The sequence below is a fragment of the Lithobates pipiens genome, unplaced genomic scaffold, assembly GCF_037356315.1.
Source record: "Lithobates pipiens isolate NorthernLeopardFrog02 unplaced genomic scaffold, aLitPip1_a1.2 Scaffold_8, whole genome shotgun sequence".
Taxonomy (NCBI): domain Eukaryota; kingdom Metazoa; phylum Chordata; class Amphibia; order Anura; family Ranidae; genus Lithobates; species Lithobates pipiens.
Genome location: NW_027507903.1, coordinates 140,924,961 through 140,948,907, shown reverse-complemented (window position 1 = coordinate 140,948,907; position 23,947 = coordinate 140,924,961). Strand labels below are relative to the sequence as shown.

Below are 23,947 nucleotides of genomic sequence, written 5' to 3'. Positions count from 1 at the left end.
CCTCATTAAGTATGTGTCCACAGGAAAGGGAGTGGGTAATTCTTAGGTTTGCAGAGTGGGTGAGCTCAGTAACAACTAAGACCTAAGTACCTGTCCAGTCCCACAGAAAACCCACTGAGGATAAATAAACTTGCTGGCATAAACAAACATGATAATCTGATCAGTTTTGATCAGCTTAAAAGTGAACTTAAAAAAAAATAAAAAGCGAAAAGCAGCAATCCACAGCCTGGATTCACGCTTTATAATTTTGCAGGAGGGGTCTGCATTCTCCAATGTAAACTTAGTAATTGACAAAAGGATTATTGTCCCATCTCATTTTATAGATCTCACCAATGAAACACAATAAGGAGAGAAGGGCTACTTCACCATACCAGATTTCGCCAGCAGGTAGTAGTGCTGTAGGCAAACCTGGTTGTCCAACAGGTCTCTTGGTTAAAAGTTACAAAAGATCACTGAAAAGTCATCACAGTGTTTTGTTGGCTTTAAAGTGGTACTAAACCCGAAACCAAAAATGTAACACATTGTAGCTTCTCAATCAATAAATGCGGTAGCTGCATCAGTTTTCTTTACTTTTGATCAACCTACCTCACCGCTGCAAATACTACAATACATACTAGCGACTCTGTGATACTGTGGTTATGCACAATCAAGCACAAAACTTTACTTTTCAATTAGCATTATGCTATCCTACAAGTTAAAAATGTAGGATGCAATCTTTCAGTTTTATGGAAAATAAATCATGCATGTGGAGCTCGGAGACATTGAAATATATTGTGAGAATAGAAGACCACAGAGGACTGAACACTAAAGTACCCATCAGCCTCCACTCTACCAATTCAAAGGAAGCTTTAGATAACAAGGTGTTCAATATACATTGATTATTAATAAATAAGCAATAAGTCTCACTGCAGCTCAAATGAATACACAATGATCATTAGATTTGGCTTATACATCAATCTTACAACCCCTGACTTCATATTCAAAAGTAAAGGCTGTGAAAACTCAAAATAAAAAAAGAAGTATATTTATAATTCACATTCTTTATACAGAAAATACAGTAGCTGTACAGGAGGTCACTCAGTTTCTCAGTTCTTAATTCTCAAAGAATTTCTTTGTCATGCACGACCAAGCTTCACGTTCATATGTTACTATAACATACAGCTATGCCCCTTTAAATCTAGTGGAACATAAAAAATAAAAACTATATATATATAATTTCGGGGCAATGCTTATTATCAGCTTAAAGGCTAACCCACAACCATAGGAGGCCTTTTAAGAGAGCATGATATCATAGCATTTTAAATAGGAGAAAAATGCTACATTACATCATTTTACACATGTAAACCATTTTACCAAAAGGGGGAAAAAAAAAACAAACAAAAAAAACACTTCAGCCAAATTAACCTTTGGCAGCAAGAGGCAATCAACCTCATCCTACCGAGTTGAATTTTTACTACAAATGCAATGTTCATTCTGTTGTGCACAAATTGCATTCCAGCTTCAATTCCAATTATACATATAAACACAAAAGCAGATTACAAGGTTTTGCTCTTCGACAGTTCATCACAGTGTAATCAAGTCAACCAGGTTGCCTTTTGGTGGGGTCATACTGTCTGGAAAGAAGTTGACAAGTGTATCAAATAGCTGTGTTCTTTGAGCATATGTGTGGTCAACATCTGAGAAACCTAATAATAAATAAAACAAAATGAGGATCAGTGAGCATCAGCAACACAACAGGTCATGCATAACACTAGGTACAAAGGACAGGATAACATTTTTCCTGTCTCTAAATAGCCAATGCACCTTAACCACTTCAGCTCCGGACCAATAAACACCTTAAGGACCAGAGGTCTTTTTGCAATTTCGCACTGCGCTGCTTTAACTGGTAATTGCGCGGTCATGCAATATTGCACCCAAACGAAATTTGCGTCCTTTTCTTCCCACAAATAGAGCTTTCTTTTGATGGTATTTGATTGCCTCTGAGATTTTTTTTTTTTTGCGATATAAATGGAAAAAGAGCGAAAATTTTGAAAAAAAAAAAAAAGATATTTTCTTCTTTTTGTTATAAGAAAAATCGAATAAACTAAATTTTAGTCATACATTGAGGGCAAAATTTATTCAGCCACATGTCTTTAGTAAAAAAAATGTCAATAAGCGTATATTTTTTGGTTTGCGCAAAAGTTATAGCGTCTACAAAATTTTTTTTACAAAAAGTTGTCACTAAATGATATATTGCTCACACATGCCATGGTTATATGTGGAATTGCACCCCAAAATATATTCCGCTACTTCTCCCGAGTATGGGGATACCACATGTGTGGGACTTTTTGGGAGTCTAGTCGCGCACGGCACCCCGAAAACCAATCACCACCTTCAGGATTTCTAAGGGTGCAAATTTTTGATTTAACTCCTCACTACCTATCACAGTTTCGAAGGCCATAAAATGCCAAAATAGCACAAAACCCCCCCAAATGACCCCATTTTGGAAAGTAGACACCCCAAGCTATTTACTGAGAGGCATGTTGAGTCCATGGAATATTTTATATTTTGCCAAAAGTTGCGGGAATATTACAAACTTTTTTTTTTTTTTGCACAAAGTTGTCACTAAATGATATATTGCTCACACATGCTATGGGCATAAGTCAAATTACACCCCAAAATAAATTCTGCTGCTTCTCCCGAGTACGGGGATACCACATGTGGGGGACTTTTTGGGAGCCTAGCCACGTACCCCGAAAACCAAGCACTGCCTTCCGGATTTAAATATAAAATGCTACCAAAAAACCTGTTAGCGATGGCAGGGATCAGGCCTGACTCTGCGATCGCTGCAGTTATGTGTTTAGTGTTTTGTAAGTGACAGTGATCGATCGATACTGCACTTGGGTGGGCTGGGCAGAGGGGCAAAACGCAGGTGCCAGCAGGTATCTGGGCTGATCCCGCTAACAATGCGTTTTTTTGGAACCCTAAACTGCTGGGGACGCTAGTATAGATCTGATCAGATCAGATATTGATCTGTTCAGATTCTATACCACTACGGGAGGTGTATGCTTTGCGTGTGGGTGTTAGCGGTACTGGCACTAACCTAGCGCTGCCTGGGGTGACGCAGACCCTGACCCTAAAACCTAATTGATATCACCCGCCGGGTGATCAGGGGGTTAAACCTTTATTGGGTAATAAATGGTGGGTGCCCTGATGCTATAAAAAACAAACTAACCAGAGTCACCCGTAACACTTATATGGTGATCAGTGGTGAAAGGGTTAACTAGGGGCAATCAGGGGGTTCAAATTTTTATTAGGTAGTATATGGGGGTCCCTGGCGCTATATAAAAACCTGACGGGGAACCTAAATAACTAACTGGCTAACCAGCGTCACCAGTGACACTTATACTGTGATCGCTGGTGAAAGGGGGTGAAAGGGTTAACTAGCAGCAATCAGGGGGTTAAAACCATTATTGGGTAGTATATCGGGGTACCTAGCGCTATAAAAACCTGGCGGTGAACCTAAAAAAATAACTAGCTACCTAGCGACACTGATGCAGCGTTCAGAAAAAGTATCGCTTAGTGACACTGGCAAAAGGGGGTGAAAGGGTTAACTAGCGGAAATCAGGGGGTTAAAACCATTATTGGGTAGTATATCGGGGTACCTAGCGATATAAAAACCTGGCGGTGAACCTAAAAAAATAACTAGCTACCTAGCGACACATGCAGCGATCAGAAAAATGATCGCTTAGTGACACTGGCAAAAGGGGGTGAAAGGGTTAACTCTAGGGGCAATCAGGGGGTAAATCTTTATTGGGGGGTGATAGGGGGCTACCCTGGACCTAACACTAACTGTCCTGACAGTTTTTACTGTCACAACTGACACTGAATGCATTGATCAGTAAAGAAATGATCAATGCAATCAGTGACACTGTAACTGGGGGGGGAGGGGGGGTTTGTGTGCCTGTGTGTACCTACATGTCAGTGTAGTGTTGGTGCACACTTACTATTAGTCTTCTCCTCGTAGTCCGGTCAAAAAGACCGCCCCGAGGAGAATGACATCACTTCCTCCTTCCTGTGTAAACAATACACAGGGGAGGAAGCTTCTCATTGGCCAGGAGCGATCCAGAGGGGGTGGCCGAAAACCAACGGCCATCCCCTCATCACGGAGCGCTCCTGGAGCGAACCGGACCGCCGTAACCAGAGGGAGGGGGTCCGATCGGACCCCCCACCCGCTGGAAGGCAATCACGTAGATCTACGTGATTGTGCCTGCCTGTGCCATTGTGTTGACGTACATTGGCAATACGGCGGTCCTGAAGTGGTTAAAGTGGAACTTTAGTCAGAAAATGAAGTCCTGCTAGATCACTTCAGGCTGGCCTCATTTGCAGGTATAACTATGTAAAACATTAAAAATAAACGTCTATAACAGGGGTCTTCAAACTATGGACCACCAGTTGTTCAGGAACTACAATTCCCATCATGTCTAGTCAGGTCTGTGAATGTCAGAGTTTTACAATGCCTCATGGGAGGTGTAGTTTCGGAACAGCTGGAGGGCCGTAGTTTGAGGATCCCTGGTCTATACCATTTAAAACCCAGTAAAAATAGGATTTTTTGTACCATAAAATCCTTTTCTCTGTAATTCACCGACTGACAGCTCCTCTCTTTAGACCGTTGGGTTGTTACGCCACCTTTAGGAGAGGACTAGGCATGACATGTTAACATGCAATATAAAAACCAGAACAGAAGGGGCAGGTGCTGTGTCAGTCGGTGAATTACAGAGAAAAGGATTTTACGGTGAGTACAAAAAAAAAAAATCCTATTTTCTCTTATATTCACCGACTGACACAGCTCCTCTCAAGACCATTGGGACGTCCCCAAGCAGTGCCAAAACAAGGGGTGGGAAAACAGCATATATAAAAAAAAAAAAAAAAAAAAGTATGTACAATTACAATTACACAGCCGCCTGCAAAACTTTGCAGCCAAAACAAGCATCAGCCGATGCACTGACATCTACCTTGTAGAATTTTGTAAAAGTGTGAACAAACGACCAAGTCGCCGCTTTATACACTTAAGCGACAAACGCTTGATGTCGATAGGCACAAGATGTTCAGATTGCCCTTGTGAGTGGGCCATGACCAGAAAGGGGGGCACCTGCCCCTTCAAGGCGTAGGGCTGAACCACAATCTGTCTGATCCACCTGGAAATAGTGGCCGAGGAGACTGCCATGCCTTTTTTCGGACCAGCCACCGAAACAAACAAGGAGTCTGACTTCCGAAAGGGAGCCGTGGCAGACAAATACACCCTCAGAGCCCGAACCATGTCCAGGGAATGAAGGGCCACCTCCTTAGGATGTGTCAGCTTTGGACACAGAGATGGTAACACAATGTCCTCATTGATGTGGAATGCCGAAACCACCTTATCTTATCCTTGTGGATAACCAGATAGGACGATTTGCAAGACAAGGCCACCAGTTCCGAAACCCTCCTGGCCGATGTAATGGCCACTAGAAAGACCACTTTCTGGGAAAAAGTCAACATAGGGATCTCTCTGATATTTTCAAATGGCGGTTTTTGAAGCGCCCATAACACCAGGTTCAGATCCCACGGGGGTAACGGTGGATGCACCGGAGGAACTACATGTCGGACCCCTTGAACAAAAAAGTGTTCACTAGGGAGCGAGACGCCAGGGGTCGCTGAAAAAAAATAAAAAATAAAAAAAAATAAATAAAAAAAAAAGAAGAAGAGGAAGGACAGCCAAAGCTGATATTTGTCCTTTAATGGTGCTTAAAGCTAATTTCTGGTCTACTTCTTGCTGTAGAAACAGCAGGATCCTGGATACAGAAAAGGAGCACGGACGGCATCCTTTCTCCTCACACATTGAGATGTAGGCCTTCCAGGTACGATTATATATCTTCCGGAAAGAAGTTTCCGTGCCCTCAGCATAGTTGGGATCACAGAGTCTGAAAGACCCCAGCTCCTCAACACCTGGCTCTAAATAGCCGTGCCGTCAAGACCAGCGATGGTAAAGCAGGATGGAGAATCAGACCACAGAAGGTCTTCTCGTAACGGTAGTCGCCAAGGGGCATCTGCCACCAGGCGCACTAGGTCTGCGTACCAGGGTTGCTGGGGCCAATCAGTATTACTGGAACCCCCTCGGCCTCCACTCTGCGGAGCAGACGTGGTAACAGTTTCAGTGGAGGAAAGGCATAGATCAGCTGGTAATGATCCCACCAGCGAGTCTGCCCAAGGATCTCTTGTCCTGGACATGAATCTCAGCACCTTCTGATTGAGCCGGGAGGCCAAAAGATCCATGTCTGGTGAGCCCCATCGCAGGCACAGTAGCCTGAACAACTCCAGATGCTACGCGCATTCCCCTGGGTCCGGCATCTAGCGACTCAGATGGTCCACCTGCCAGTTCTACACTTCTGGTATGTAAATGTCCGACAGGGGCGGTACAGGTCGCTCTGCCCACTGAAGTATGTGAGCGACCTCCCATGCAGCGGACAAGCTTCTTGTTCCTCCTTGGTGATTGATGCATGCCACCGCTGTGGCGTTGTCTGACTGGATCCTGATCGGATGCCCTCGAAGTCTTATAGACCATGTGGAGAGGCATAGCCCGATCGCTCTCAGTTCGAGCAGATTGATTGGCAACTTGGATTCCTCCACCGACCAGAAGCCCTGGGTCGACTGAACTCCCATTACTCCACCCAAGCCGGATAGGCTGGTGTCCGTTGTGATCACTGTCCATTTCAGAGGTAGGAACGACTTCCCGGACCGAAGTGCCGGGGACCTCAGCCACCAGAGCAGGGAATCCCTGACTAACTGGCTCACCTGAATCTGCCGATCTAGTAACAATGGAGATTTGTCCCATTTTGTCAAAATATCCTTCTGCAGGACTCTGGTCTGGAACTGGGCATATGGTACTGCCTCGAAGGAAGCCACCATGAGTCCCACGACTCGCATGCAGAAGCATAGCGACAACACTTCTGGTATGTAAATGTCCGACAGGGGCGGTACAGGTCGCTCTGCCCACTGAAGTATGTGAGCGACCTCCCATGCAGCGGACAAGCTTCTTGTTCCTCCTTGGTGATTGATGCATGCCACCGCTGTGGCGTTGTCTGACTGGATCCTGATCGGATGCCCTCGAAGTCTTATAGACCATGTGGAGAGGCATAGCCCGATCGCTCTCAGTTCGAGCAGATTGATTGGCAACTTGGATTCCTCCACCGACCAGAAGCCCTGGGTCGACTGAACTCCCATTACTCCACCCAAGCCGGATAGGCTGGTGTCCGTTGTGATCACTGTCCATTTCACTGACTACACTTCTGGTATGTAAATGTCCGACAGGGAGAAACATTCTTGCTTCCATGGAGTCCAACAGTAAGCCTAGATACTCCAAACGCTGAGTCTGTACGATGACCAACTTTTTTAGGTTCAACAGCCACCCAAATTCATGCATGGTCTGCATGGTGACCGCCCACATCCTCCTAACTCTGGGGCGGAAGATGCTCTCAGGAGGAGATCATCTATGTATCCCACAATCACGATCCCGCGTTGCCGCAGCAATGCCACAACAGGAGCCAATACCTTGGTAAAGACTCGGGGGGCTGATGCCAAACCGAAAGGGAGAGCCACAAACTGGTAGTGGGCTTTTCCAACTGCAAAATCGCAGAAACTTCTCATGCCGAAGGCATATGGGTATGTGCAGGTACGCATCCTGGATGTTGAAGGATGCCAGGGAGTCCCCTTGATGGAGTGCAGCGACTACTGTGCGAACCAATTCCATTCTCAACCTCTGTACTTTCACAAAGTAATTGAGGGCTTTCAGGTCCAAGATTGGACGTACCCCTTCCTTTTTGGGGACTACAGACAGGTTTGAGTAGAACCCCCTGGAAACGTTCAGATTCTGGAACAGGTACTACCACCCCACGGCTCAGCAGGTCCCTTACCACCCCCATTAGGGTCTCCCGGCAAACCGAACAAGAATCTGTTTTGCACCACTGCTGACACTGAAGCCTTGGATAACAGGGGGAGGGTATCCAGGGCTACGTCACAAATGTACTTCAAGCCTTGCACTAGTTGGTCTGCTAGTTACACGCAGACAGGAGAAGCCTGTTGCTCTCCCAATTCGCGGTGCAAAAGTTCTGCCTACTCAGTTAGTGTCTGAGACACAAGTGTGGATGCCAGTACTGGTCGCATGGTTGACCCCACAACCATAAATGAGGAATGAGCCACTGCCTCGGCCTTCCTGTCCGTGGGATCCTTAAATGCAGGAGTTCCCTCTACCAGGATTGTGATTACTTTGGTCAACCTGGTTACTGGGGGGTCCACAACCAGATGTGCTGACCACATTTTGAGAAGGCTCTCCTCAAATGGGTAATGCACCGCAATGTAGTTGGGGACCGAAAAGGTCCGTTGTGGGCGACCCCATTCCCTGTAAATGAACTTCTCAAAATAAGTCAGATACGGGAACACCTTAGGTGAACAGGCTGGCTTACGGGACCCAAAAGGGCAGAGGGATCTGCTGGCTCCTGAATCTTCAGTGTATCAAGCACAGCTGTGATAAGTGCGCCCACAAGTACTTTGTCGCGCACGGACCCGAACTCAGCCTCACTGTCCGATTTGTCCTGGTCAGCATCATCTGAAACGACAGAGCAGGGGTCACCAGCCTCAGCAGGGCCCAAGTCTGCGTCAGAGCTCTCCCCGGAGGGGGGCAGGGGCCGTTTGTTACCACCTTTGTTGCCAAGATGGAGGCGTTTCGTGGGCACAAACGATTTGAAGACCGCCGGCAAAGAGTGCAGGGGCACTGCACAGTCTGCAGGCGAACCAGTTGCAATTGCCTGGATTTCGGGGGAAGAAACACCAGTTTCTGAAGCCATGTTGACACTACCCCGTCTGCCACCTGATGGGGACTTAGGACAGTGATGGTCCCACCCTCCTAACTGCTGCTGGCTGAGGGGCTCTTTCCCGCAGGACTCGCCACCCCGACTGGTTCTGTGCTGTCCAGCTAGTAGTGCCTGTGTCCTGCGTCAGCTCCCAGGTGCATAAAACCACACCGCGCTGTGCAGAGCTGCTGCAAATGGCACTGAGACTGATCAAAAACGTGTTCAGGCTTCAAGAAAATGGCCGCCGAGTGTGCAGTATAAAGGACATAATCACAGGGAAAATGGCCACCGAACTACAGGGAAGCATGCTGCTCCTTGCCCCACCATGAGGGACAGTGAAACAAAACAGGCAGATAAACGGCGGTGAACAGCGCTACAGCGATCAACAGACAGACTCCAGCTACCTCCAGGGAGAGACCTACACACATCCAGGGCACAGGCAGCCAGCGCAGTCCCCCCCTAGGTGAGAGCCCTCCCGGAGGAGAGCTCCTGTCTATGGCACACACACCGCTCAGCAGCCCATGCAGCATCCCCCACAGAAAAGGGGGGGGGAGAAGGGACAGGGAGAGAAGAGAGGGAGGTGAGGGACCCCTGAATCGACCTCCCAGGGAATACCCAGCTGCTCAGCCCCACCGAGGCAGGAAGAGCTGTACTTACCAGTCCTGCAGAGCTGGGAGACATTCCATCACAGGCCCACAGTACGGGGTGGCTGCTGGCCCGGCACACTGATGCAGACATCAGCAGCCCGGTCATATGTGTGCCCTGGAGCATTAACGCTCACCGACCGCCTCTGGAGCTGAGGCATGTCGTGGCTGACCCAGCGCAGAGCTGTGGTCTGCACACCCTCGCTGGCCAGGCTGGGGAGACTACAAGGATAAGCGTATCCAGCCTGTCACCCAGCCGGTTGTTGATAGCAGATCACAGGATCTTTATTCTTGTACAAAAGGCAAGCTTTTGCAAAAAAAATAAAAAATCTACGGACTGATGGGCCCGCAGGGTTCCTAGGTCCTTCTCCTTCACTAGGCAGAAAAAAAAACTGAAGCTGCAAGGCAGGCTGTGGGGTTGTTACCTAAGGGACCGCCCCTTGGGCGGAACTAGAAAGTTCTGGTTTTTATATTACATGTTAACATGTCATGCCTAGTCCTCTCCTAAAGGTGGCGTAACAACCCAATGGTCTAAAGAGAGGAGCTTTGTCAGTCGGTGAATACAAGAGAAATATGGTCTCATCACTCCGTTCTGAACATGCTCAGTTGCTCTCCATTTTTGGGCATTTTTAGCCACTGATGAGTTTGTAGAGGCCGATCTGCTGACAGCTTAAAAGTGGAATTAAACCCTCCTATCCTTCAAAGCCAAGGGTGCTGCTTCTGTTTGAAATGCAAGTGCCATGGTGCTGCACATGTGATCAGTTAGGACTCCAGCCATTTAATGGTTTGACTTAGGTTGAAGATAAAATTAAATCAAACTGTTTTCTAAAACCGGTAAATCGATGGGTTTAGTTCTGCTTTATGATTTACTGCTGAGGTTCTGGGCTTCAGCAAAAAATGGCAAAAGGAGCAATGCTGGACTCAATTTACAGAAGACGCTAATTTTAGTAGCTTAATTATTAATGTGGAATGTATGTTTCTTGCTAAATAATTTTTTTAAATCAAGTTATGGGTAAAGCTAATGTTAAAATTAAACAGACCTTCACAGGTTTGTGGTTTCCTGTATAGCTTGAATGACAGCCTTATGCATCTGGAGAAAGGTGCAGGCACTTCCTATGGGAATGCAGTGGATGAATGCACACAGTCACTTATCCTAATGTGAAAGGCATGCAGGGGCAGGGTGAGCAGCTCCACATGCACACTTTCTGCCCCTGCACGCCTGTCACATTAAGAGAAGTGGCTGCATCCCCATAGAGTAGGGATTATAAACCAGGTTTCTGCCGCAATCTACTTCTCAGCCTCAGGCAGATTGTATCCCCCGCACGCAGAGTAGTGCAGGCAAACAAGGAGTTTCATATTAAATAGGCCAATAGATGCCTATATTTAAAGGCATGTCTAAAAATAATTGTTATATCAGCAGTCTACTAATCATGCCAATGTTCAGTGAGCTGTAGATGCGATTTCAGGGGGTCTCAAAGATCTCAAACTTCTTGCCAAGCGTTCCCCAAAAGGTAAAAAGTTTGCAAACCCCCTGCCATAGAGAAATTCAGGCTGCCTGCATGTAGCTTTAGGCACACACACAAGGTTTAGATTTGCACTGTACGGACCACATTGCCCATGTGAATGAGCCCATAACAGGAAGTGAGAGAAATCCTTTATTACAGCGATCCCCAACCTCTGTATCCTCATGTATCCCCCACAACAAGTCAGGTTTTCAGAATTTCCTTCACCTTGCACAACCTTTGCTCCCTTCATGGCCAGTCCATTTTTTGAAAATCAGATCTTTGCTACTTTAACTGGCAATTACGCATCATTTGATTTAATTTTTTTTCCTTACACAAAAAAAAGCTTTCATTTGGTGATATTTAAATCACAACTTGGTATTTCGATTTTTGCTATACAAGAAAAAAATAAATAAATAAATAAATATAGAATTTTTTTTTTCTTTTTTTTTAAATAAAAGTCATGTTTTTCTATTATAGTTTCTGTTCTAAAATGTTGCAAACAACCATTCTTTCTTCAAAAATTTAGGCCATAATGTAGTCTGCTACATTTCTTTGGTAAAAAAAATAAAAAAATAAAAAAAAACCCAAATCAGTGATTATTAATTTGTCTGTGAGACAAAGAGAGATATACACACACGCACACAGTTGTGCTCATAAGTTTACATACTCTGCCAGAATTCATGATTTCTTGGGCTTTTTCAAAGAATATGAACACAACACCAACTTTTTTCACTCATGGGTAATGTTGGCTGAAGCCATTATCAACTGTGTTTACTCTTTTTAAATCATGACAACAAACTACCCTGGTGATTTTGGCCTGATAACATGTACAAAAGTTGACTCAGAGGGGTTTGAATGGCTATTAAGGGTAACCATCCTCCCTTGTGATCTGTTAGTGGATAGGGTCAGTTTTTTTTTTTTTTTTTTTAAATCAACCTTGTGGGTGGGGGGAGCTTATACACAGAGGGGGGCCCGGGGCGCACACAGAGGGGGATACAGGGGATAGTCAGGGACAATTGGTACAGCGGTGGAGGGTGTTACAATACTGATCTCCATGTGTGGCTGAAAGCTGCAGGAGGTAGAAGAGGAGAAGCGGCTGTCAGAGGCTTCAAAGCCACACAGGGTGACCCCCACCCCCTCCCATCGATCACCCCCGACTGTCCAGGTATCAGGTCAAGCTTCGGAGCATTTGCACAAGCAAAAGTACTTGTGCAAATGCTCTGTATGGGCACCAATACCAGTATCGGGTGCAACGCTAGTCTGAACTATCATGAATAGCGTTCATGACTTATTGTTTACTATTGTGATGCTGTGATTGGCCCACAACTATCACATGGACAAGGTGCAGTTGTTGGCCCAGGTACCATATGATCACTGGTGACCAATCACAGATCTCACACACATGTAATAAAACGTATTCCAGACTTGTTTGCCATGTGAGCACATAGTGATCTTGTGACATCTGGGCCACTCTCAGCGGCCCGATACAGAGCACCACCATCCAATGTGTTCACCGTTGCACACTGTTGGGGAGAAGTGCAGTGCACATGTTCACCTCGACGCAAGAGTACCTTACAGTGTCTCGGGGAGCCGCCTGCCAGCAGTAAATGTACTGCTGGCATCGGCAAGAGGTTAAAACAATGTCTTGGTATTTTATGACAGCTATTTTACTTATGGGAAATTCACAAAATATGCCCTGATGGGGTACTTGGGGAATACACTTCTCTAAAGTTTGTCATTAAAACAAGAAAGTCTCCCTTCCGTTTCGGTCTTGGTGACCATCAAAACTTAAGATTGTCCCTTACTTTCAAGTCCTGGTGACAATGGTCAGTCCCCTTTGTTTTTACCCTAACAAAATTTATTTTAAAAACACTTTATAAAGAATTTATAACATGCCAGTACAGATTTTCCACACAAGTCTTCTGTATGATTATTTTACTTTCACGCTTACTTACCAAGAGGGGTGAATTCTTTGCTGGATTTGAACAGTGCAGAGGGAAGAAGCTGAAACTGAAAGAAAAATTAAATTGGGCATAAACAGCAACTCGGGACATTGTTCATTTTACCATCCGAAAGACAAGGTATCTCTGCCATTTGTATGATGCTAGGTCAAGGCAATATATTCTCAACCATTAAAACTGAGTAATGTATATAATTTGACAGCCCTGATACACCATACTTTACCAGAATATGACAAGATCTAAAAAACTAGATATTCCCTCACCTCTTTAGTTTCCTCAGGGTCTGAGTGATCCACAGTGACAAACAGGTCATTTTGCAGGTATTTCAGTGCGCTCAGGGGTTCGGTTTGTGCACGCTCTTCAAACCTGTAACATTTTAAAATTATTAACCAAATACCCCCATTAAATTTCATCAAGGCATAGCCAGCTTGCATTTTAGGCTAACAGCTTTGAGAGAGGACGAGTCATATCAATGGGCTTAAAACACACTTACCTGTGTTTTCTAATCAGATATTTACAGTGTCTTAGCAAGTACTCTTTAGAAGGCCGGCACAATTTCAAGGACCAGAAATCATCCAACCTCATTTTTGGAGAGCAGGACTTCCCTGGATTTCCTCCAAAAAGATAATGAACCTTAGTGAAAAAAAAAAAGAAGGAATTATACAAAAGACATCATGACACGCTTTGCAATTGCTTGGTGTAAGTGCAACAAATAGTATATCAGGCACTGGCCATGTAATCCCTACAACACAGTACATAACCCCTTTGTTGTCTATATCTTTAGTTTCAGGGAACAGTCTACCTCTTTACCATTTAACCACTACAATACAGGGCACTTTCACCCCCTTCCTTCCCAGCCCAATTTTCAGCTTTCAGCGCTCTAGCGCTTTCAGTGACAATTGCGCGGTCATGCTACACACTGTACCCAAATGAAATTGTTATCATTTTGTTCGCACAAATAGAGCTTTATTTTGGTGTTATTTATTCACGACTCAGTTTTTTTTTTGCGATATAAGCGCAAAAATAGCGGAAATTTGGAAAAAAAACAATATTTTCTTTTTTCTATTTGAAAAGAAATCCAATAAAATCAAATTTTGTCATAAATTTAAGCCAAAATGTATTCTGCTACATGTTTTTGGTAAAAAAAATTCCGTTAAGTGTATAATAATTGGTTTGTGTGATCACGGACATATGTACGCAAATGATCATGTACATATGTGTGCAGGTGATCACGTACATGTGTGCAGATAATCATTGGGACATGTGATTTTAGTGGGACATATGTGGGGGACATGTTTTTATTATTAGGGACATGTATGTTTTGGGGACATGTGTGTTTTGAGGACATATGTGGGGACTGTGTTTGTACTGTGTGGTGTGTTGTGTGTTGACACTACACTGATGATCAGTGAGTAAAAAGCTGTAAAAAGCAGCCCATACTCACTGATCATCAGCCGGCTGCAGCGTTCTGCTCTCCTCTCCTCAGCGGTGACTTCCGTGTGAGGAGAGGAGAGCCGATTGCCTAGCAACCGGCTGTTTGTTTACATCACATGACGGCCGTGATTGGACACGGCCGTCATGTGATCAGGAGGGCCAATCACAGAGCCCTCCTGCCGATCTGAGATGTGCCGTGTCCGGGTGACACGAGCACATCGGGATCGCGCCGCTGCGCGCACGATCCCGCTATTCCTGAAGGACGTTCCTGAACGGCCTGTCAGGAATAGACGGCTCCCACCCGGCCGTATATATGCATTGGCCGGGTGGGAAGTGGTTAAATAGTGTACACAACTACATGCATTTACTATTTTAAATATTGTGACTCACTGCAATTAGAAATAGATCATTCTACCCAGAATTGTAGGTTTGTGGAAAACTCTGGATATAAAGCCTAAAAACAAACTGAAAGCCAAATGCAATAGCACGAACCATGACTATGAGCTACTAGTTTCTTTTTGATTAAGAGTATTATTTGGGATTGACTGTACTCTACGAACAGTAAATACACACCAACCTTTTTGAAATGATTCTCCTTCTGAAATATCGCACTAATATAGGTTTTACAGCCAGTATTAGACCTTCATCAGTGATCAAATACCATAGCTGCTTTTGGAGTAGGGGACAGCGAGTATCAATATCTTTACAGTAGGGAGAAGGTACATTTTGACTTCCCTATAAATTCCTGGTTACGGAGTGCAGTACAGGATAAAGGACCATGCGTTATTTGCAGCTACCTTCGGGTTATAGAACACTGGCAAAAACGTTGTAGGACCACCACTAGAGCATATCCATATAACTACTCACTGAGGTTCCAGTTTTTTTTTTAGCAAGCAATGGTGAGTATGATTAAGACACAGAGGGGATGGACTTGTGTCTTGTACTGTACTCCAAAATAAGGAACATACATGTAGGTTTAAATCCTATTCTCTTAATCATATAGTACAGGACTTTTATTCATAGACCAAGGGACATGCCCATAATGATGAGAAAGGGTGGAACTTTGTCCTTAAAGCCTTGGAAAGTAGTAGTCTGATCCACCTGGCTATAGTGAAAGTGTCCACTACAAGGATCTCCAGGTAGTACAAAAAGAGGCCATGGCTGCCAAGCAGTTTGCAACAGCCTTAACCACATCCAAACAATGTAATGCAGTTTCCCATTACTTGGGGCAGGACAGATTGAAGACAGGACAATGCCCTCAATTCAATTAGAAGGAAGAGATCAACTTTGTTTTGGTTTCAAAACCATCTTGTCCAAAATTAGAAAAGCATTTTCAAGAGAGCTGCTAATGCAGAGACAAGCCCAACATACATGACAACCAAGGTGAGTTATTCCAAAGGAATATCGCCAATCGGTTCAAAGGGAGTTCTGTGGAGCAAAGAGCACCAGGTTGGGATCCCAAGGTGACACAGGAGTTTGGATTAGGGGAATTATATAAACCACTCCCTGTACAGTCTTGATAGCGGATTGCAACACATTTGTGGAAGAGGATGGAGAAGGATAAAAACTCGTCTCTTGAGGGTACTCAGGGCCAGATGCTTGTCAAAACCAGTGAAGGAAAGGTAAAAAAATAAAATAAAATATAAGTGATCTAGTATTCCCTAGAGTCAAGCCTTCTATCCCCTCCCCATGCAAATAAGGTCTTCCATGTGTGATGGTAAATCTTGTTAGAATTAGATTTTCTTGCCTGGATTACGGTGGATTCTGACTGGGTGACAATCTGAGGACTCTCGGTTTCAGAATGAAGATAGGGAGTTTCGACTCCTGCAGAGACCATGTTCCCTGGATAATCATAAATTTGTAACTTTAACCTAAGCCTGTAAGGCTCACATCTTTTATTACCACGTTCCAATGTCTTGCAATGGAATGGCTTTCCCAATACTAGGGAGAGATTGAAGATCCACCATACCAGAGAGCTTTGTTTGGCTGAACAGATGAATTTGGTGATTAAAAGGTTTAAATCTGCTTGGTCCATGTCCTGAAAATGCTGGATTGAAAGGGTCTGGAGTGAAACAAGGCAAAAAGGGAACTACCCAAAAAGGAGGCCACCATGAGGCCCAGAAGCCCTATGCATGTCCAAAAGTTGGACCTTAGGGAGGTAATCTTGTAGAATGTGTGAGGGTTAGAAAGCAGATTTTGGAAAGTTAATTATCCAAAGGTTTGATGGAACTAAATGGTCTTTTTGACACTGGCAGATATGTTCCTCACTGAGGGGTCATCCAGTAGATCATTCAGATAACCTATGACATGAATGCCCTGGGTTTGTAGAAAAAGCAGAAGTGGGTAATGCACGTTAGTGAATATTTGGGCTGCAGAGGAAAGCCCGAACGGCAATGCCACAAATTGCTGGTCTCCCACAGAAAAATGCAGAAAGCATTGGCATGATAGGAAAATAAAGTGGAAGTGAAAATACTGCGATGTCGCTAAAATATATATATATATATATACACACACACACACACACACACACACACACACACACACACACACACACACACACACACACACCAGCCAGCACAGTAAAGAAAAAAAATGGCAAACGACTAATAAATGTGCAGCGCTATAAAGATCAAAATCACTAAATTCCAAGAGACCGTATAAGTGATAAATATGCTGATACATATACAGAATACAAATAAAAAAAAGATGAATAATCCACCAACCCAATGAGTGAAAAATAGTGAATATTGTATACAAAAAACACATAAGTGAAACCAAAAGAGGATTGAGTCCATAGATCGATTCTAGCAGTTGAAAGTGGAGTCAACTGGATGACATCATTGGAACATCAGAGGGAAACCGGTTGAGGAGAGCAAGTATGGAAAAATAGGATTTTTATAACAGCTTACCTGTAAAAAAAATCCTTTTTTGAAGTCAATCACGGATTACAGAGCCATAGTTACTATGTGAGTTATAAGCCACCTTTAGGTGATCGACACTGGCACACCCCAAGACAAAAAGTGCCCTCCCTATATAACCCCTCCCACTACTGGGAGTACCTCAGTTTTGTAGCCAAGCAATACACATGTATACCAAAGAAGAGAGGGACATCTGTGTCCCATGATGTACTTCAAAGAAAAGGATTTTACAGGTAAGTTGCTATAAAAATCCAATTTTCTTATTGTACATCACGGGACACAGAACCATAGTAGTTACTATGTAGGATGTCCCATAGCAATGGAAACGGGAGGGAGACAACAAAAAAGTAGGGCTTTAAGAGACTAGAGGACTTCTACTGCAGTCTGCAGTATACTGTGCCCAATAAAAATTAGGAACACTCACATTTCTGTAGAGATAAAAGCACTTATAAAGAGAACTGTGCAGTCACGCAATGACATTGGCAGAGCTTGTCCCGACGGGTTTCATCTAAAGAGAAATCATCTGGCATATGAGCCTGCCACAGTCATTGCACTTAAATAGAAAATGTGACCCAAAATGAAATACCCACAGGCGGCGCACGCTCACATTGCACCGTTTGCACTATGGTTACTTCCGGTTGTAAAAAATAAATAAATAAATAAATAAATAAAATGGAGCCGGCGTGTGACATTCAAACCTTGATATAAGGAATGACTGCTATTCACGCCTCTGAAGTCAGCATGACACCCTATTGGTCAAACTCGCACTGCGGGTCAAGCCTTGCTGTGAGGCGCACGATGTCCAATGGACAAAACGGCAATGACACATTAAACTGCGCTATTTTTTTTTTTACGACCGGAAGTAGGGCCACGCAGTGAGGTCTGGATATGGTCCCCCGAAGTACAAACCAAAGGTAACGAATCCAGGTACTCCTAGGGAGTGCAATGCAAAACCAGTCAATGACAGCGGGAAAAATGTTTAAATGGTTTAAAAATGTACACCAAGTGTTCATTCACTTGAAGGGAACAGCATATAACCCACGGTCTACAAATACAGGACCTGTATCCTGTACTGTACTATTAAGAAAAGAATTTTCCATATTAGAAAAAAAAAAAAAAAAAATGGACACTCCTATTTTTAACCACAGTTGAAAAAAAGCTAGAGAATATGACGATGTACAGCAAACAGTAATGGCTGATGGCTGTTGAAAACACCATGCAACCATCAATGAAGTACAGTCACTGATCAAAATTTCAGCAGTGTTGTCCCCAATCCCCCCTAGGTTTACCCTGGCAATACAGAGAACTGAACACAGCCAAGTGAAATTATTTGTATGACTTAGTGAGGTTTGTCACAATTGGATCAAGTATGGGAGTGATCTTGCCAAAGTGTCCAATAAACTAGTTGGAGATAGAAACCATTCACCCAAAACCAAAGTTTTGTTTCAGCTAGCACTTAAACATAACTTGTTGTAACAGAGGTATGAAGGCTGCCAGTGGTATGGTGTAAAAGATTGTGCGAACACTAAAACTAGACGACCAGTCAACTAACATTCTTAGAAGGCAATGGCAGCCCTCATGCATCTCACCTCAGGTGTACTGTAAGAAATATTAATTTGTGGAAAAAATACCTTGTGCAATTCATCATAAACTAGCTGATGTGCAAATCTTGGACAAGGTTCCTCCTCTTGAAGGTTTTTGTTTGGGTTTTCCTTTGATGCTTGGTCGTTTTTATACACACAAGACCTGAACATACAAATTGCAAAATTAGCAAAAAAAAAACAAAACACAAAAATAAATAAATAAAAAAACACACAAAACACAAGGATAAGATAAAATATCAATGTAGGTAAACAGGCTAAGGGAAATTATTTTTTAAAGACTCACTGAATTATGCCAGACTCTAAATTTACATCCCAGTGGTTAGAGCTGAAGACTACAGTAAAGAAAAATACTAAACAAAAGATACAAAAGTAAAAGTAAAAAGGGTGAACCATCTGGGACTTTTGGGGCACAGGCACCAGATAGATATAGAGATCTCTCTCTCTATATATCTATATATATTACAAACACACATTTTGAACAGATTTTCATCAGGGGCATAAGGAAATTCATAAAAAGCCAAGGAGTTAAATATTTTTCAGCCAAACATGGATTAAAAAAAAAAAATAAATAAATAAAAAAAATCTGACAGCCTGTAGATCCAGAAACATCTAAAAAGGTATATATAGATGTATGCAAGGATGAGGGAACATGCAAATAATGTGGCAATAGTGTTGAGTATCCTGAGATTCCAATCAGCCACACTGGTCCCTAAAGGCCTGTACTTGCAATCACAAAATTCTACAAAAAAATACCACTTTCACAGCGATCGTATGATAAGCTGATCGTTAGCACACAGCTTGAGAGTCTATCACAATTCATGCCAAATATTCAGATGGCACAAACACAAAAATGTTTCTCGTACGATTTTAATTTAATCAGTACAGTTACATTGTAGGAGAGGCTGAAAAAAAGGGACACAAGTCCAACCTATGTGTGCAATTATATGTCAGTATAACAATGTATATCCCTGTATGTTTTGTAGGTTAAAGGTTAAACCTCTTCTTCTAATTTTAATGAGTGGCCACGTGTCTTGTTAAACTCGCTACCACAAAAAAGTGATGTCCTTATTGCGGGGTCACCAGTAAGGTATTTATAAATTGAAACCATATCCCCTCTCAAGCTCGCAACCTTTCCTCATAACGAATAGCCTCCAGACCATTCATTAGCTTAGTTGCCCTTCTTTGTACTCGCTCCATCCTTCCTGAGGACTTGTGCACCTGGACCAGAGTCTAAGCCGATATATATTCTACATATTTTTGGTAAAAAAAAAAAATATATATAATAACAATAACTGTATATTGATTGGTTTGTGCAAGTGTTAGAGTCTACAAAAAATAGGATTTTTGTACTCAAAGTAAAATGCTTTTCTCCGACGTTCATCGACAGACATCTTGACCTAAGGGTTAGATCACCCCTTTAGGAGAGGACTAGGCAGAAAGTGCTAAAAACAGCAACACTTGCACAGTACCAGGGGGGGGGGGGGGGGCAGTCCTACTGGCTATAACCGCTCACACTGCATCCAGCAGCTTAGTTTGTCAAAAGCAGTACAAACATAAATAGGAGGAGTGGGTGCTGTGTCCGTCAAACTTCAGAGAAACCGGTCCCTAAAGGCCCCCGAAGTCGGAAGAAGAGGGTGGCAGCGAAGAAGAAAGCCGGGCTCCTCCGCTAGCAAAAGAGCCAGCAGAAGATAGCGGAGGAGTCCGGTGAGAAGACCCCCGAAGACCGACAGAAGACCCCCGGAGCTGTGCAATAAACTATTTTAACCCTTGTGTTTTTTTTTTGTTTTTTTTTATAGGTGAATGGGTAGGTGTACATTTTACCCCATACTCACATAGGGTGGGGGGCCGGTATCCGGGGGCCCCCTTATTAAATGGGGCTCTCGGATTCCGATAAGCCCCCCCGCCCGCAGACCCCGACAACCAACGGCCAGGGTTGTCGGGAAGAGGCCCTTGTCCTCATCAACATGGGGACAAGGTGCTTTGGGGTGGGGTGGGGGGGGGGGGGGGGCGGCGCTCACTCGTCCCACCCCCTTTCCTGGCTGGCCAGGTAGCGTGCTCGGATAAGGGTCTGGTATGGATCTGGGGGGGGGGGGACCTCCACGCCGTTTTTTTGGCGTAGGGGGTTCCTCTTAGGATCCATACCAGACCTAAGGGCCTGGTATGCTCTCGGAAGGGGAACCCACGCCAAATTTTTTTCATAAATTTGGTGTGGAGTACCCCCTTCAGAGCTGGTAATTCCATGACAGTCGCCTCTGTATAGACGGAGATCTGACTTGTAGGCGACCTCCATTGAAATCAACGGGTACCAGTCGCCTACAAGTCGGATTGAAGTAGTACAGGAACCTTTTCTGAAGTCGGAGCGACTTCAGTAGTGTGCATTAAGACGGCTCTCATTCACTTACATTGATTTTTACATGTTGTCCGACCTGAGACGACTAGGGGCGACCTGAAGTCAGGGCTGAGTCGCCCCTGTGTGAATGAATGTAAATAAATGAGTGCATGAATGAAAAAATAAATAAATATACAAATACCCTTGTCCAGGTGTAAATCTTGCTGCAAAACCATTTTACACATATAAACACATGTATATATCAAGGACAAACCACTTAATATTCTACCAATGTAAAAAAGGAAAAAAAGGACTATGATCCTCCCTGCATATCTCTTCACATGTGTCCTTAAAGCTTGTATAGAATAGTGTATAGATTCCATTATATCATAACGTCATAAGACCATAGTCCGTTCATGAACATATGGACACACGCATGTGTACATGCAGGTAAATAAAAGTCATTCTTCCCCAGAATGTTAATTTTCTCATAGCATTTTTTTTCTTATTTTATAGAACCCTTTTTATATCGATTTTAAAATATTCATAAAATATACACATCATGTAAAGAACATGATGTGAATACAAATTCAAGTCTCAACAGCAGAACCCCTGGTGACCTAGCTATCATAGAATAAAATAGATTAAAATAAACAACTCCAAATCTAATGTAAATATTAGCACAGAAGGATTACACAAAACACCATGACCGATTAACTATACGTCAGAGCAAATGACACACAATTACAATCTTGGTAAACCCTTAGTATGTACTAACGATGACCAAAACAGAATCACAGAATCCAGTGATCAACAAGTACTAAAACGGGAACAATATAGGATGAAACAAAGTCTACAAGTCCCATAATCCAGTGCACTTATATCGTGAGATAGGTTGAAAAACAGTCAATACACGGTGTGACCAAAACATCATCTGGAGGGAAGTATACATTGTACTCCGGAATAGATTGTACATATATGGCATGGTTGAAAAACACTCAAACTATACATCATGCTCAAGCGATGGCCATTGCCATTAGTAACCAAAATGTGGTGTACAAGTATAAAATGGAAAAATTAGAGATCTCTTTCTCTAACTATACATCAAAATGCACTGGTAGTGACCACCATCAGCACACCGATTGGCTATTTTGCTGGTGTTCATTGTGCAGATAAAGAGAGGGTCAAACATTGTAGTCCTCACAGTTGTGCTCTAACATTAATGGCCGTCTATTTCAACCATTTTGGATGCTTAAATCCTAATAATCAAACAAAGGGACTAGATTGCAACCAACTAAACTGAATACTGTTCCCATATGGAGAGGAATGAGCATCTATAGTTGTAATCAGCTAAAATAATGTAATGAAGTCCCTCAGGGCAATGTGTTATATATATATTTTTTATATATTTTTGTATATCTTTACATTTTTCATTTCTCACACAATCATATCTGGTGATGTGTATTTCCACACATTTACATAATTTTTCACTTTTTGTGACAATTATCTATCATTGCGTATTACCTTCTTTATTTTGGTTTCAAACGATATTCACTAATGTCTTCTAAACAGTGTTTATTCACTTAATTTCCATTTTGTTATCATGGGGGTTTTAATTATTTCAAATATTTTAATCACTTAACCAATTATTTCAATTATTCAATTAGATACTTAATAAACTTTTTGTACTGTGATTGTTTGCTATGATTACACTACACTACATTGGACTACAGCTAGTGTGAAACGTCAGCAATATAAAAAGGCAATTGCCTTGTTCTCTGTTGAGCTGTGATGTGATTTTACAATAAAAGAAAGTGGTTTTCTGAAGAGTGCGGCAGTCCAGAGCTTGTTTTTAGTCTGTCCCTTATGGCATAAGCCTGAAACACAATCTGTCTGATCCACGAGAAATGGTGGCCGATGAGACCGCCAGTCCCTCCTTCGGACCAGCCACCGATACAAACAGCGAGTTCGACCTCCGAAAAGGAGCTGTAGCAGACAGATACACCTGCAGAGCTCAGACCACGTCCATGGATTGCAAAGCCACCTCTTTGTGGTGTGATGGCTGAGGACGGAAGCACAATGTCCTCATTCAGATGGAAGGCCAAAACAACCTTTGGCAGAAATGAAGCCTGCAGACACAGCACTGCTTTATCCTTGTGGAGGATCAAGTAGGGAGACTTGCAAGACAAGGCCGCCAACTCAGAGTCCTTGCAGATGTAAAAGCCACTAGAAAGACTACTTTCTGAGATAATAAGGGGGATCTCCCTAAGGTTTTCAAATGGTTTCTGAAGTACCGAGAGCACAAGATTCAAATCCCACGGAGGCAGCAGTGGTCAAACCGGAGGGGCCACATTTCGAACCCCCCTGAACAAACATACTCACCAATGAATGAGTCGCCAAGGGTCGCTGGAAGAAAGAAAAAAAAAAAAAAAAAGACAGCCAAAGCCGATATCTGCCCCTTGATGGTGCTTAAGGCAAGTTTCTGATCCACTCCTCGCTGCAAAAACAGCAGGATCCTGGAAATATAGCAGTATGTGAGCGGACGCCACCCCATCTCCTCACACATGGAGATGTAGGCCTTCCACATGCAATGATAAATCTTCCAGAGAAGATGACTTCTGTGTCCTTAGCATAGTGGATATTACCGAATCCGACAGACCTCGGTCCCTTAGGCACCTGGCTTTCAAA

General features: G+C 43.4%; 1 protein-coding gene across 2 annotated transcripts in view; it reads right to left on the bottom strand.

Annotated features, from left to right (window-relative positions):
• Window positions 1-1,008: 1,008 nt before the first annotated feature.
• The window catches only part of MKLN1 (muskelin 1), an 83,082-nt gene continuing 60,143 nt past the window's right edge, over window positions 1,009-23,947 (bottom strand). For both annotated transcript variants that reach the window (XM_077469257.1, XM_077469258.1), the window contains 5 exons: window positions 18,958-19,072; window positions 13,468-13,607; window positions 13,238-13,340; window positions 12,969-13,023; window positions 1,009-1,685 (listed from right to left, as the gene is read on the bottom strand). In XM_077469257.1, coding sequence (XP_077325383.1) covers window positions 1,564-1,685; window positions 12,969-13,023; window positions 13,238-13,340; window positions 13,468-13,607; window positions 18,958-19,072 — 535 coding nt within the window. In that variant the 3' untranslated portion in view covers window positions 1,009-1,563. The remainder of the gene's footprint in view (window positions 1,686-12,968; window positions 13,024-13,237; window positions 13,341-13,467; window positions 13,608-18,957; window positions 19,073-23,947) is intronic.